This window comes from Anopheles coluzzii, chromosome X, assembly GCF_943734685.1.
Source record: "Anopheles coluzzii chromosome X, AcolN3, whole genome shotgun sequence".
NCBI lineage: Eukaryota > Metazoa > Arthropoda > Insecta > Diptera > Culicidae > Anopheles > Anopheles coluzzii.
This window is the reverse complement of record NC_064669.1, coordinates 12437177-12453600: the sequence shown is the minus strand read 5'-3', so window position 1 is coordinate 12453600 and position 16424 is coordinate 12437177. Positions and strand designations below refer to the sequence as shown.

Here is a 16424-nt window from a genome sequence, read left to right as displayed (position 1 = left end):
TTTTGTATGAGGTTGAAACTAAACCGTGAGTTTGTTTTGCTAACAAATTTAACCATCGGAAAGGGTATAACATAATTTTCATTGATTTTTTTTAAACAATTGTACCAAAATTGTGCGGAATTGAAGTTTCGTGAAAATAACCACGTTTAATTTTTCTTCTTGTATCTACTACTTTTTTTTTGCTTTTTTTTAATGAGTTACTTATGTATCACTTAACAAATAGTTCCTAATTCAAGAAAAATGAGATGGAATTGCGGCGGAAAAATGATACATGCATGTTTAGCTGATTGAAATTCTGATCAATCGCTGCTTCTCGCAGGCACCGTCATATAAGGTAACAAGGAAGAAGTTTAGAGCACGAAAGCAATCAAATCGAACGGTGGAGACGAATCGATTGCGGGTTTGAAAGTGTACGAGAGAACGAGGAAAAGGTGACCAAGATTCCAACAGCTAGCTTTAAACCGAGAACTATAAGGAGGGAGAAGTAGATTGACATATAGCAGCGAGAGATAGAGAGAGAGAGAGAGACAGTAAGATAGAGAGGGAGACAATGGAGCGAGAGAGAAAGAGGGAGAGAGGTAATGAGTAGACAAAAAAAGAAGAAGGGTGTAGTAATACAACAAAAAAAAACCCCAACAGCGACCACACTAAACGCACCCGACCGACCCATTCATCGATACGCGCGAGCCAATACGCCCGGTATGTGTGCGAGCGTGCGCGCGCGCCAACGTGACGGGGGCTTAACGCAATAACGCAGAGGCCGTATCGTGGTGGAGGTGCCGTTTGTTGATGTTGTTGTTGTGCAGTGCTCGCTATTGCAATTGTACTATCAAACTTAATCCGTATGCGAACGTGCGCGCGCATGATCAAGAGTGTGTACGGGCGTTCCGTTGAGTAGCCGTTAAGTGTGCGTTTTTTTTTTGGTATTAGTTTTTGAGGGTACTATTAGGTCGTTTTAGTTTTTTTTTTGCAATATTAAGAGTGATCGTGAAAATTTTGTCCGTGCTTTTTGGTACGACTGTTTTGGACCTTTTGGAAAGTGTTTCTCGAGAGCAACGTGTGAAGAAAGTGCATGCACTACTGCCGGCATGTTCAGTAGTTACTGCTGAGTCCGCCAACTGTGTGTCCGGTGTGTTTGTTGGTGATCCTGCATCCTCATTGGTTGTCGTCCGCAGCAGCTAACTACATCCGTCAAGGTATGCAAAAAGGTGTGAAACATTCCAGAGGTTACCGGCTGGTTGGGGGTTGACGCACGGATCCGGTTTAGCGGATCCGGTCCACCTTGACCGTTTCGTAGTCGTTGTGATTATGCATGCGCGCAAGGTCTTCCAGATGCTGCCGGGACATTGTGACAAAACTTGACCTATGTCGGCGTGTCGAAGTAAGCAAGGCAACAAGCAAACAAAAAGAAAAAGCTTTAATGCTCGGGTACATGTTGCGTATCGGTAAAGGACACTGCCAGCCATGGCGTCCTCCTTGATTCCTCCGCTCCGTTTACGAAACTATGCAGCAACGAAAGAAAAAAAAAAAAACCCAACCAAACGTGCTGGCCTGTCTGGTGTATGCAATCGGGCGGGCAAACCACCTAGCGCAACGATTCCAGCAACCTCTTCCGAGGTGGCGTAGGCGTTCGGCGTGCTTTCATCATTCGCTGGTACGGCACGATGAAGTTCTGATCCGAAACGAAGAAAAACAAAAACATACAGCGAGCTACAATCAATCGCCAATCAGGAATCTCCAGCGGAAAGTGAAACCACGATGGCGCCTGCAAGTGAAAGATCGCGTTCCATCGCGTTTGACATCTGCCAGCAGTATGTACGAACGTGTATGTAACGTGCACCACACAAAAACGAAACCCGCTCCGCCCGCCTTAATCGCTGTCGAAGGGCCGAAGGACTCGTCGCCGGCACACGAAACGCAATCGAAAAGTTGAACACCAGCCTGTCAAAATCAATCAAACGCGTACGGCAGTCAGTGTCAGCGAGCTGTTACGTGATGCTTGTATATGTGTTTTGTATGTGTGTGTGCTATAATGGATTGGCTGCGTCGATTTGATGAGAAATTGCTGCCGAGGAATGCGGCGGACTGGTGGTGGAACCATTGGAAAACATCTATTAGTCCAATTATGTCAATTTATTCAGCCACCGTACCTGCCGCGCATATTGAAGGACAGCGTGAGTTTAATGCGAGGGAGGAGCGGTTTAATGAGTGTGTGCGTACAAAATGGAGAGCACAAAATGAATACGAAAGAGCGCGCAAAGGAAGCGCACTGTATCGCAACTTGATAATCAAAACTTGAGCCAAAAAAAAAAATCAAGACACTCGTGTCAAACGTTTACTATGCAAATGGAATTAGGACGCTTCCTCCGGCAACAAACAGAACAATCACATACACACTTTACGTCACCCGCAGGCGCTGAAATGCGCTGTCCCAGGGAGAATAATAAGACCTACCATCTGGCCTAATCGTTGCGCCTTTTTCCACCCGTCGTGATCAATCTGGCCGCTCCTGAGGTGGTCGCTAGATCGTGTGCCTAGCGAGCGCCATTTTCGCAACCTTTAACTTGATGCCGCGCTACGGATTAGCGCACTGCGTTTGTGGTATGGGCACGCTGGAGCGCACTCCTGGTTCCGAGCCGACACTTCGGCTCTTGTTAGCTAGTAGATGGACGTGATGGGGAAAATGGGCCTGCAGCCGGGTTTGGATTGATTCGAATCGAGCTGTTTTTGGATTCGAATCTAGATCAGCTCCGGAGTTAGGGGCTGGTATGGCTGGAATCATGTGTAGAATTTTTCTTGAAACTCATCATCCTAGGCAAGTTATTGATAACAATGAACTCATAACTACAGTTCGTAATTTACATTACTTTAGCTGTACTATACAGTGCCACTGTACACTGTACATACACGTAAGCTATACAGAGTTATCCAAGCCAGTTTCGAATGTAAGCGTTGTTATTCACCGCGTGCAAAATGTTAATCCACATGAATCATCATATTTTTAATTTCTTCGGCATGATGTTCAACATATTTCGAGCTGGATTAAGTTTGATAGTTCTTTGTAATGTGACTTGGAAAATCCTGTAAATCACGAACTTTATCAAAACAAAAATCTGGAAACAACCTAAAATCCATGGATAACCCAGAAACTGTTTGCCTTTGTAGTGTAAGTATTTTGCGCTACGAATTTAGTACGGTAGTAAAACGTATTCAATAGGAGCTATTTGAATCTGTATTCGTTAGGAGCTGCTGGATTCGAAGACAGAATCCGATTGAGATCCAATCCTGATTAAGTTCCTGATTAAGAGTAGGAGCTTTACCTCATTTCTACTCTGGATGATTCCGTATCCGGCCGACTTCGACTTCGGACAACGCCGACTCCGGATGACTCCAGATAGCTCTTGGACAGCTCCGAATGGCTCCGAATAATGCTAGCCGAACCTACCATTCCGAGTTGATTCCAAAATCTTTTGAATTGGTTTTTATTTGCAATCTTTACCCATCACCAGTATATAGCCGCCTGCTGTAACGTTCCTTGTTTGCCCTATAAAAAACACATTTTTCTTTTCGGCCAACTTCGCGTAAGCCTGAATCTAAATCGCTCTAGATACGCAAACGGGATCAAAACTGAAAGACCAACAGCCTTCGGCGGTGTTTTTTTTTTTTGGTGTGTGGTTCGTTTACCACTCGATCACGGCCATAAACCAGCAAACAAACACGGCGCGAATACAAGAAGCGTGCCATCGCTTGGTTGCTTTAGTGTTTTCTCTCTCTCTTTTTCTCTCTGTCTCTTTTCTATCTCTTTTTCTCTCTGTCTTCGCTCCGTTGCGGTCCATTCACTCTCACTTTCACTCTCGATCGGTCGTAAAGCGGTCGTATTTTGTTTTGTTTTGTTTTTTTTACTTCGCATTTTGCGGCGAGTCTTTCGCTTTTGGGTTAAGTGTTTATGCATTTTCACGCTCTGCAACCAAAAAGAAGCTCGGTCACTTGGTCACTCGGTTGGGAGAATTCGTTGGCTTTTTTTTTCGTTGGTTTTGCTGATGTTCGTGCGTGTGTACGTGCAGCTATTTCCCACCCAGGTTTGTCAGTCACTTTTTGGACGTAGAGTTTGCGTGAACTCAATGCCTGATTCCCTTTCGTGAACGGCGGGTTGGTGGCGGGCCACACGCAGGATGGATTGCAACATGTCTGCTTTATTATTAGCTACTACCTATCAGTGGGAATCGAAAGGTGATCTGTAAAAAAACAGAATGGACTGCACTCCCGGTGGGAAAGCCATACAGGCATGGGACAAGCTAATCTATTTTTAGGTGACAATGTGGGAGGAACGTCCAAAATCGAACGCATCATGTCTCGCCGTGTCGCCCGCATGTATCGATTCATTTCATCGAATTGGCAAACGCATTGGTGCGTTAATCATTGCACCTCTCCATTCCACCACCCGCGCCGATGTTGCTCGGGGGATGATTCACGCTGCTGGCGGCTTCTTCAGTTCGGTTGATTTTTTTTTCGCAAAATCATACGTCGTGTTTTTTTTGTCTTTTTCGCAACCAAAACCGATCGCGAAACAAAAACCTCGTGCCCGAAATGAGCCAATAAAGTGGCGTAGCCGCTTAACGAGACGAGCGCGGTTGGGCAACATGGTCAAGCTGTTAGCCTGCCGTCCATCCCCGGGTCGTAAGCTGAAGTGCGTGTGTGTGTGTGTTAGCGTGTTAGTGTGTGGGGTTGACCGTTTGTACTCGATGCACTCGCGCGTTATGAGGCTTCAGCCCGGCCATCGGCCTTTGGCGAGACTAATGGCTACCACTCAGCAGGGCTGAGCCAAAGGTCGCACAGGCTCGTTGTGAAGCTGGGCCCTGGGAGAGCTAGGGTCCGGTCGATTTAGGACAAGCAGGTGCTTAAGCTAACCCGAATGTGTCAGACCGGCGTGTCAGCTGGACTAATCGTTAGCGCCATCGCATCGACATCAACACTATAACGCGAAATGCCTGCGAGGGAGGGAGAGACATTTTGCGCACAATGTAATGTCAAACGGCTCCAACGTAGGGGACCTAGGGGCAAAATGGGCATGTTGCGCAAAAGAGCCATCTGTATCTTTGGCAAATGTACACCTTTTCGATTACTTATACAAATAATAAGCTTTAAGGTCAATAAGCATTAATTATAGCGTTTGAAGCACAGTATGAACGCTTTTTAAATTGAGGAATTCAATGCATGCTCAAAATGAAATTAGTTTTGACCGTCACGAATAAAAACAAACTAAGAATATGTTTCCAGGCTCATGACACTTTGCTATGATTTTCGATTTGATTGGTTATGTTCAGGTGTAGTTGTCTATATTTGTTGAAAGTTTCCACTTGAGCAAAATGACCGATTTCTTTTGACAGAAGAATTGATATGAGGTCGTGATGCTGTATTGTTATTTTATTTGTTATAATTGCACGATATTGGTATTTTACTGTATCTATAATGGTAATGGTAACTGAATGTTCAGTCGTTGTCACTAAATTTTAGTTTCAACTTACCTATTTTTGTCTCTAAGGCACGAATATTGCCTCGAAGGCATCAACTTTTGACAGTGCGCATTAATTGTTGTTTCTAAAGCATCAATTTTTTTTTACTGTTAGTCAATCGCCTTATTTAAAAAATGCAACGCAATATCTTAATCTGTTTGTTCCGAAATTATTGAATTTAAGTTAAATAGTTCATAAATAAAACGGTAGAATTTGAAATATTACAATTGTTGCACCAACTTTTGAAGCTTTAATGGATTGACAAAAGTTGGCATGTGTTTTCAGGTGTAAACAATGACTTCAAATTAATTTCATTTTGTTAATTTTTTTCACAAAAAACAACCAAGTCACTCGGTTTTTGTAGAGTTTTTTTAATGTCAAATAATGGTTGTTATACATCTGTTCGAATACCTTATACATTTATCATGATTCCTTCCAGAGACAAATTTTTTTGACATACAGATACAAATGGAACTGAAAACTTCAAGCATCTATACAACTACAACCTCAGAATGACATTCAATCACCTGTTTGTCGATAATATTGTATACAATTACAATTAATTACAATTAATTACAATAATTACAATGTAATTACAATTTCAACTAATTTCGTATGACGGTAGAATCTCGTGTCACAGATGACATCAATCGTGCGTACGGCCCGTCGCCGTGCAGCGAGAGATCACCGATGACACAGAAGAAAGACTACCTTTAGAGTTGGGACGCATGCCACTGGACAGATCTGCAAACTAAACTGTTTTTGGCGATGAATGTTCAGTTATCGTGCCATCACATACGAAGACACACACCTCCAATTCTTTAATCATGTTAGAACTAGTCCACTAGCAATCTGTTACGTTACTTTAGCTCGGACTATCCTAGCGGTCATGTAGTACAGTCGTCAGCTCGTACGACTCAATAAGATGCTCGTTGTGAGTTCAGGTCTAGAAGGGACCGTCCTCCCGTAGCAAGGACTACCACTCCCGGTTGCGTGGTACTGAATAAGTCTCATTAGCTTATGTTGGCTGCCATGTTCGCGTAGTACGTTACTCCAAGCAGAAGAACAAGCTAGAATCTTGTCATGGATATTAATGTCCATTTTAGCTCTTCTGGTTGACATTTAGAGGATTGGTGAATGGCCATTTTGCCAGAAACTATTGAAACCATTGATATAGTCTCTCATAGATGATTGTGTATAACGATTTAGGATGACTTCAATTTCTATGTTTCGGTACATAAATTCAGTGTTTTATAGTGTGCTGTTAGATAAAGTGTTAGAGCATCGATTAAAGTATAAAATTCAGTTTAAAGTGATCAACGAGATGCAGATCAATATCCTTAACATGCCCATTTTGCCCCAATGCTCCCATACACTCTTGCCAGCGCTAAAGCAGACGCTAGGAATAGTTGTTTCGTTTTTTTTTTTTTTTTTTTTTTACTTTCAACGCAGCAATTGTTTCGCTCTCCGGTGTACGTTGCTCAACGTTTATGTCCCCCCTCCTGTCATCACCTTGCCCTGGCCGCGCGATACTGAAGAAGCACATAATGAGTGTAATTTGTCTTCCAGCAACAAGCGCTTCGGCGCGTTTTTTGCAGAGATGCGGCTTGATCTCGACCTGTCTCGAGGAGCGCCACCGATGCTCGTTTATCCACTGCACTATGACACCGCGCGGGTCAGCAGCCTTGCGCCCTGCGGTGCAATTTAATTGCCACTGAGCCGGGCGGGAGCAAACCGTCATCAAAGCCACTCTCATCTCTTGTTGCAGCTTCGCACTCAAGGCACTCAAGGCCGTCGAGCGTGTCCCAATTCCTGTCCGGCCTGATAGGGCACCAAAGGAGTGTGTGTGTGTGTGTGTGTGTGAAGGGTGTTACGCAATGCGGCCAGCGGTGACTTGTTTGTGTGCAGCTTCTGGAGCAAGGTGATATTTAACCCCCCCACCCAGTGGTCCGTCCCAACTGCAACAGGTTCTGGTTTGGATGCCGTCCCAGAGAGGCCCGGCGAATGGAGCGTCCTCCAACAGGTCTCAAACTTGGGCGCGCCAACAACAAAAAAAGAAAAGGGAAGTGACATTTCACCAGTTTTGGCGAACTTGCTCCAGAGTGTATAAACAAGTTTACAGCCTTCTGTTTTGCGCAGTGGGCCATTACGCCCTCCTCCCAAAAGCAGCAAAGCGTGCGAGAAGCGAGGAAATTGCATAGTCGTGTGTGTGTGTGTACGTGTAGGACAGAGCAACTAGTTAGTGGGTCTGCGTCTGGTCGTCCTGAATCCCGGCCCGGCCGTCCAAAAACGAGCCGACCGACGCAGATCCTGCATCAGTTGCAGCTCAACCGTGGGACAGGTTTAAAGACTTTCTCTGGCCAGCTCGTTGGCTCGTTGGCTCGTGAGCGTTACTAGTTACTTTGGAGGGCAAGTGCTGATACCTGACTTCGAACTCCTCGCGTGTCATCTCGTGCGCTGTACACCTGCACCACTTCAATCAACCAAACGCATCATTCAGCACGCACCAACATGGCGACAGGAGCAACGCCCGCGCTGTGGAAGCTTTTCGCTGCCGTCGCCCTGCTGCTGGCCCTCTTCATTGCGCACAGCACGTCCGCCAGTGTCGTGGCCAGTGCCCGCCTCCGACGCGTGCACAAATCGACCTACTCGGAAGCGGCCCCGCCGGACAGCGCCGCCATGCAGTCGATTGCCAGCGGTCGGGCCGGCGCGAAAGCACACCCGAAGGAGGGGCACGTTGGGGTGGGCCGTTTGGCCACCGCCAAGAAGACGACCGTCACGACGATGAAGTCCATCAGCACCACCCTGCGGCAGCGTGTCGACCAGGCGGTGCAGATGGTGCGCGCCCGCTCGAAGGAGATCAAGATGGAGCAGGAGCAGAAGCGCGTCGACCGGAAGCTGCGCCGGGACGAGAAGAAGCAGGAGCGGGAGCAGAGCGCCGTGGCCGCACCGCTCAACCCTCACAACCTCAAAATGCCCGACTGCCCCGCCGGCAAGGTGTACAACGGTCGGCGCTGCGTGGCGATGGGCAAGATGCCGAAACACTGAGCGTTCCGTGTGCGCAGCTAGCTAGGTTAGGTAAGGTGTAAGAGCGGTTGCATTAGCTGTAAGATGTAAGTGTGTGCGTGCGGTTTGACCAATAAATGTTACTACCTGCACCGAAATGCATTCGTGTTTTTGTTTTGGTTTCGTTGTGCGTACGCGCGTTTGTGCGTTACAGCGATGCGGCGCATCGTTAGGTACGCGCAAACGGTCGTTGCGGCAACCGTCGCATGCTTTTGCGCACCTGCGCCGCGTTCTGTCCCACGCGGGTACGGCAAACGCAACCACGCGATGTTCAGCTGCGGCACAAGAACCGTTACGGTGCCTTTTGTTTGGATGTAAATAATCAAAGCTGCATTGATTATCGCGGAAATTGCCGGCAGATATCGTGCGGGCCCCGTTCTACCGATAGCAGCCATCACTCTCATCAACCGCACTACACGGTACAATCGCATCCGGACATCACAACAATGGTGCGCTCGCAACAACGTCTCAGAACGCTTGTTAAACCCGCCGAAGGGCAATGATTATGTTTGCCGTTTTTTTGTTGTTTTGTTTTGCTGCTGTTGTTCCGCCGTCTCACGCAAACTGCTGGAATGCCAAGGGGATAGTCACTTCCTATCGCATCGGGGAAGCGCTATCTATGCTAACGAGAATCATGAGCCATTGCACAGCTGCGTCGGTGCGTGTTGAGAGCATAAAAAGCGAAAAAAAAACACAACAAAGTCTGTTTGACCTTTCTCCCCGCTGGTGATATCCACTTCCGTTAACACAGCGCTACGCGATCTATTTAAACTATTTTACCATGAGCAAAATGGCGAATCGAATCCGCAACCTTCACCTTCACGTCGCTCTGTGTACTAAAACGAAGAAATAATCCACCATAAAAAAAGCATAAACACTCCACTGCCAACCCCGAAGGGCACTGCGCGCCAAGGAAGGCTTTTGTACCATTACCCGGGTTGTCACCTGATGCCGTTGCCGTCAAGGAATGTGTACAGGTTTTCAAGTTTAAAATTCGTCATCCGTAGACTGGTATAATGAGCGTGATAAATCGCTCGCGCCGGGGCTAGAGATCACGGGTGCCTAAACACAAAGCACAGAAAATGGCACCAACCTCTTAATGACGCTGTGTGTGTGTGTACGAGGGCACAAGAAATGCACTGCTTGATTGCCCGCAAAACAAGGTTGGCAAAGTTGTGGCGCTTTTTTGCTCGAGAAAATTAAATCAATAAACTAGACTAAAGACGCATTTTGGCGGGGGATTTTTTTTTTGACATGCGTTGCCCGAAAACAAACGTTGAATGAGTGCCTTGACAAAGGTGTGAATGTTTACCCATGCCGTGTTGTATATATGTGGCGTTGTAGGAAGGGGAGAAGTGAAGGCTGCATCCAACCGAGTAACCTTCTGAGCGCGACTGTTACTGTTATCAAGCGAGCTTTCGGGGGTTGGAAGGTGTCAGCGCAGTGGTGTCACTCTCGTTTGATCGCAAACATAGCCATCTTAATTTGAAGTAACAGTTTGAGTCTTATCATACTTCTAACGACGCTGTTTATCAGCTGAAAATGATGCCCGATTATGTCGTTAAAGATGTATTTTAACCCCTCTGAAAAATTATTTAATATTTCAAAAATAAAGTGTTTTTTGTTTTATTTATTTTACAATCTAATAGAGGGTCATATTTAATTCCTATTTCAATTTATTCAACATAATTGTTTGCATACTAGGTTTAACATTATGATTTTTTAAATGACTATATTTCATACTACCTTAGACTTAGATAGCCCAAGAAACATTTCCTATAGTTTTTACACTTAAACATATCTAAAGAATGCTTTGCTATGAGTGTACTAAGCTTTATAGTTTTAACATGTATTTTGAAGATGCTTAACAGTCTTTAAAGTCGTTAAACCGTTAAAACGTTCTGAAGGCGATTATAAGACTGTCTGTTAAAACTATAATAGGAGCCACATAGCTTTAACATGTATTTTAAATATGCTTAACAGTCTTTAAAGTCGTTAAACCGTTAAAACGTTCTGAAGGCGATTATAAGACTGTCTTATAAGACTTAAAAGTTGCCTGGCTTTAACCATCCAGTAAAAATATTCTTAAGCATGTTTTAAGACTCGTTATTTAAGACTGGGACATCAAGATCAACTGATCTTATTAAATGCTTATTAAGTCTTGGATGAAGGGAACTTGTAACAAACTATACAGGCTGTATCTGAGATTCGCTATTAACGCAAATCGTGAAGAAGCGGTTTTCAACTATTATATATTTAAGTTTATTTTCCTTTTGCTTGCAGTGGATCGTTATTATTCAATCATGTTGCTATCAACTGATATTGCATCAAATCAATAAAATTTGTGAGAAGATCTGTCAAATTCAGAAGCCCGCGATTGTGAAATTTGCATATACCAGGATCCGCGTTTCTCGGACACTACCTGTACGTGGAGAGTCTTAAAACTTGTTAGTCTGCACTAAAGTGCTTACTAAAGCTATGTGCTGGTTAAAACCATCTTAGCCACACATACAACACTACAAATCGACTGAACTTGTGATCAAGAAAGTCCTCTTGATCTTAAGTCAATGGAATCGATTAAAATGCATAAGATTGTTGATTTGTGTATCCAAAATGTGTCAGCCATGTTGATGTATAATTAACTAATAAAACTAATAATAAACTAATTCATAATTTACAAGGCAAATAGAAAAATCGCAAATTTTCCAAATGTTTTTCTCGTCATGTTTATTATGCCACAGCCTTGAAAAAGCTTTTTGTGCAAGTTGAAAGCGTTTCAATGAAAACTATATTTTTAAAATAATTTATTTTTAGACTAAAAAGTTGCTTGTTATTGAGGCGCTTTGATATTTTTTAAATTATTATAATGTATTTTAACAGTGAAATTTTCTTGGCATGGATTTCTGCTTATACGCGAGCGATTCCAGAATCAGAAAAATTCTTAAGACAACATCATAATTCTCAAATAATTATCAACCATTATTATGACTTCATAATCATTACTTCATTGCCTACTCAAGAACATATCCATAGCAATAAGCTGTAATTTTGATAATTTATTTACGCCTCACATCTTAAAGGTCTAGAAATTATTTTATCGAGTAATCTTAACAGAGTTCTGTAGATGGGCCCTATCAGTCTTAAGAGAGTTTTATTATAGTTTTATTGGGTCATACAAGACATCCAAATGAAAAAGGGAGGCTTAATGGAATAACCGTAACAACAACCTTAAAACTATGATAAGATTTAAAATGTTACTTGGGTAGCTCTCCTAGTCGTGAAGAATTCCACAAATGTTTGAAACTAGTAAAATAAATCAAGAAAATAAAAACTTCAAACTAATTCTTGAATCATGCAGGGCATTCTTTTACATCACATCACTGTCTTTACTTTGCAAGGCACTATTTACAGAACTTTTAAAACCTATAGCCTCCGTAACTGTGTAACTATTTCTAGACCTCATTTAGAGCCTTGCTTTAAAGTTTACAAATTTCAAAGTTATTTATTGTTCTAATTCCTCTTTCAATGACGGAATTTATGAATCACTAGCGTATTGATAGAAATCCATAATACAAAAACTTTATTTTATTTTCACAACTTTTAAGTGCGCAGACATGAGACATATTTTAGTTTGAGCTGTTTGCATCATTAAATAGTAAATTAAATAGTATTAGGACTATGCCTACGGTTTAAAAAGTGTTTCTATCAGTGTTATTGTGTTGTTGTGCATGTGAACCTGCGAGAAACTTAAAATAGACCAAAATAGAAGATCAAAAGAGCATCAGTGATTTTTGATATTTGACTCATGCACACATATTGGAATCAACAATCGACAATCATATCAACAACAATTGGGTTAAGATAATTAGGAGTTTATTGATCACACCCTTACACCTACTGTTCGATGCGATGTAGTTTGTGTGGTTAACATAGTTTGAAACAACTCCCCGCATTTGGCAGGACCTGAGCACGCAAACTATCTCTTGACGTGAAGCGTTCTCGCGGCTTAAGAGAGTCTAAAAGTATTGTCTGAGTTGCATTCCACCAGGTCTCAAAACGCGTATCATAAGATCAGTTGATTTTTATGTCCCAACCTTATATAAAAACATATATAAATTAAAGTGTACTAAATGTAGTAAAATATACTTTAGAGACTGTTTAGCATCTCCAAAAGATGCATCATATCCACAATCTCATAATCTGGCATCGGGATTGCCTGGCAAATGGTCTAAAGGTGTAATCATCCATTCTCACAACCAAAACTTCCTTAACGGCATGTTTAAAAGATTAAAAGACAGAGGAAATGTTATTTTTTGGGAATGTATAGCAACGCACCTAGGTAACCACAATCAAAGCGTACATCATCCCTACTCACAAGCACTTGATTGGAAATGGCGACCAATGTCCAGCTTGATTCGTCCATTTGTCAAACTTGATTCGCTCAAAATCAATCCAAATGAGCCGCAATCCATGTTCGGGCTGTAAAAAGCTCGCCGAACATCTAAATTTCGATGCGACAAAGCGTAAAGGCCGATGTGAACGAACCTCGCACCGCGCAGTGATGCACAGTGTTTGGGCAGGTAAACAAAGCCCCTCCCCTCGGTGGCGGCGGGCTCCAAGAGCTCAAGCTCACGCGTCGGCGAGCGGCTGCAGCGAAGAGTGAAAGACGAAACGAGTCAAGGTCGCCACTCTTGGAAGAAGGAGGAGGCAAAGGAGAAGACGGCGGCAGGGGGGACTGACAGTTACGCCATACTTTCGGGCTTCTCCGGAGGATCGGAACGGGGAGGGCACGGTACGGGCTGTGCCCCGAAAAGTGTGCGCGCGTCGTTCGTCGCGGCAGCGACTGGGAGAACGTGAACTAGTGAGCCTTGGAGCGTGTAGACCTAGGAGGCTAGGAGCTACGGCGCTGCCCGGCCCGAGCGCTGGAAATAGATTGGAATAGATCGATGTCAAATGAGTGGGGGGAAGCTAGGCTAGGCACACGTTGTGTCCGCCACGATCGCTTCAACAACCGAAAAAATCGTGTTGAAATCTCAAAACCTCCTCACAGCCACGCCGCAATACCATAGGGGCACAGCGGCTCAGCGCTGGTCAAATCGACACTCAGCCACCGGGCTCGAGATCGCGGTTTTCGCACCAGCAAACAATAGTGGCAAACGGTAACCGCCCCGGATGGAATGGAGCGCCCTCTGCCTGCGCGGCGGCGACCCGTTCCCCGGAGCGAACGGTGTGGCCTCCATCCCTTCTCTCGACTGCTGCTGCTGCTGCTGCGACCAACGACCCATGCGATGGGGATGGGTGGGTGGGTGGGTTTTGAGATCGGGCTCGGGGAGCGACGGAGAGACACCATCTCAGCTTCGCAGCAGTCCTCTGCGGCGATCTGCGGTGATACATCTCGGCTCGCTCGGCGCTTAGGCATTAGTTAGTCATTTCTGTTCGAGCGATACGCCAATGCAGCAGTGGCCGCTGCCCGCCGTACGGTCCCGCTACTAGTGACGGATGTAGGAGGGTTTCCTTTCACACAGCATCGCAGTTTTTCAGGTTCGTTCAGGCTCTTGTGCTTTCAGTGCGGTGGGAGTGTGTTGTGCTGCCCATTCGATCCATGCGCCTGCGGACCGGAAGGCTACGGGCAATGTAGTTGTTCTACTGGCGTTTTTTTTCTGTCTTCTCTCTTTGGTGCATGGTGCTCTGTGCTCTTAGTGCGTCTCCAGATCCAGATCCGATCGCGTGCGAATGTTGGGCCGCGAGTGTTTTACTTTTACTTTTTGAAATATCTCGCAAGGTCGCACGTCGCGTAAATATTGCATCACGATGCGCAGTTGCACGGCGCTGCAAAGCGGAGCTCGCGTTTACTACGCCTAATGTAAGGCACTCAACTGGCATAGCCTGCCCATTCTCTTCGTCAGCTAGTGTGACCTTCATCAAACGGGGAATGGGGCAAAAAAGGGCGGTGCGGATCGCGTGGCCACACACACACACACACACACACACACAAGCCACCACCAACAAGGTCGTGATTCGAATGTCCTCCACTGTGGCCGAGAAGGAAGTGTGTCTTGCGGTGACAGTGTGCAGTGTTTTCCAGTGTTTCAGTTACAGCGCGTCGGCAGTCACGGGATTGTCTTCGTATCTGCCACAAACCAATACTACAATCAGCCATTATCAAACACGCCCCAATCAAAGTTTCAACGCTTTTTTTTCTTCTGTTTTGTTCTCTGATGCCGACCTAAAACGGTGTCCGACCTTTGCAGTGTCCTCACCTTTGCGCGCGAGAATGTTGCTGCCCAGCGTGACGAGCCCCGGGAAGCTGGTGCTGGTTGTGTTCCTGCTAGCGGCCGGTGCGATCAGTGCCGATGTTGAGCCCGCCCAAAAGCCGGTAAGTGCAAAGTGTGACCGACGTACCTCTGTCAGGCGCTAATGTGTGTGTGTGTGTGTTAACCTTGTCAACCATCAACCTTGCAGCACTCGCGGCAGCCACGGGGATTGGGCTTCTTTCACAAGATCACACACCTCGGCTCGCTGCTCTACCAGCAGTACAACGACACCACCTACACGCTGAAGAACGTGTACGATCTGCTCAGCAACGAGTTTACCGACACGTTCACCACGACCACGCCGGACGTAAGTGACGAGCTACAAACGAGCTAGAAGGGCTCTTACACTAACAAAACCACAGACACACACACACACACTGATCAAATCTTTGCGCTTCTATCAGCCTCGCACGTCACCGACCACACCGGATCCGTCCACCAGTACGACACCGAAGTACCGCATCTCCCGGGCCGAGCTGGGGCGCATCCTGAACCGCAACTATCGCGGCTTGCAGAAGCTGTTCCGGCTCGAATGGAACGACGCATGGAACGTAAGTGCTCTGCTCTTTCTTTCCCTCGCTCTCTCTCTCGCTTTCGCGAAACGAATTCAAACACGTTCTTTTCGCAGCAAACGAAGTACAACATCGACGACTACAAGCGGGAGCTGAAGAACTCGGCCTTTCCACCGCGCAACAAAACGGCCGGACCGATCAACGTCAACCTGTCGGTGGAGGTAAAGGCGGACGTCAAGAAGCCGTAGCGGGATGCAGCCACGTCCCAACATTGAATTCAGTGCGCATTCTACAACTGTGATATGATACAACAAAAAAAAAAAACAAACAATCTCGTCCTTTTTACGGAATGCGTTAAACCCTGTGCTCCAAAAGGGAGCGTCCTGTTTCGGTGGCAGTCGGCAGCTTCCTGCTGCCTCCAGTTTCCCTTTAAAGTAAGGAGATAAGCTTAGCTAGAACCAGAACCTGAGTAGAGTAGTTTAGGGCTTCCTAGAGGTACACGTTCCGAGGGGGGAGAGGCACCGCAGCGCTTAGACTTGGGAATCGGAACGTCACAGTGTGTATGTATATAGGTCGGTAACCGTGCAGTACCGTGAGTAATCGCAGGGAAGGTAGTACGATGTTTGTTTTCATTTTCCAGCTGGTGCTGTAATAGGCGTAAGTTCATGGGAAGCCGGGGAAAGAATATTAGATTGTAATCTGGGTGTAGATTAAGACAAACACCGTTTTGTGTGCGTGTTTGTGCAGTTGTGAGAGTAGTGGCGCTCGGGCGCCGTAGAAGCAATCGCGTTCCAATCGGCTAGACACAGTGGAGTGCGATGGACGACTCTATCGCAATCATAATAATAATAATAATAAAAGAAACCCGTATGACGAAGTTTCACGCTGTTGTTTGGCTTTGGTTGGATGCAAAAGGTGAGAAGACGAGCTACAAAAGTAGCGTCTGTCGAAATCGGTTGACCGGTCGACTCCACCCAGCGCGTCAAGGTTAGGTGGACCAACCTCCCCCCGATGGCAAT

The 16424-nt window shown here is 45.5% G+C and overlaps 1 protein-coding gene across 3 annotated transcripts; it reads left to right on the top strand.

Moving 5' to 3' along the window:
- The first annotated feature begins 490 nt into the window (after nt 1-490).
- Nucleotides 491-16282, top strand: LOC120953707 (uncharacterized). 3 transcript variants are annotated; one of them, XM_040373900.2, is made up of 5 exons: nt 491-1196; nt 14831-14955; nt 15042-15200; nt 15298-15444; nt 15522-16282. In XM_040373900.2, the coding sequence occupies exons 2-5, from the start codon at nt 14854-14856 to the stop codon at nt 15651-15653; spliced, it is 540 nt and encodes a 179-aa protein (XP_040229834.1). In that variant the 5' UTR covers nt 491-1196; nt 14831-14853; the 3' UTR covers nt 15654-16282. The 3 variants fall into 3 exon arrangements, with proteins under 3 accessions (XP_040229834.1, XP_040229842.1, XP_040229824.2); XM_040373908.2 differs by lacking the exon at nt 491-1196 and adding an exon at nt 13885-14120; XM_040373890.2 differs by lacking the exon at nt 491-1196 and having other exon boundaries at nt 14130-14955.
- Nucleotides 16283-16424: the final 142 nt, after the last annotated feature.

What these genes read in the sequence shown, in the direction of transcription:
- LOC120953707 (XM_040373890.2), top strand. Translation starts at nt 14,260, where the DNA reads ATGGTGCTCTGTGCTCTTAGTGCGTCTCCAGATCCAGATCCGATCGCG. An exon ending in TTGAGCCCGCCCAAAAGCCG is followed by an intron (nt 14,956 to 15,041) that starts GTAAGTGCAAAG and finishes TCAACCTTGCAG; the next exon opens with CACTCGCGGCAGCCACGGGG. An exon ending in TCACCACGACCACGCCGGAC is followed by an intron (nt 15,201 to 15,297) that starts GTAAGTGACGAG and finishes CGCTTCTATCAG; the next exon opens with CCTCGCACGTCACCGACCAC.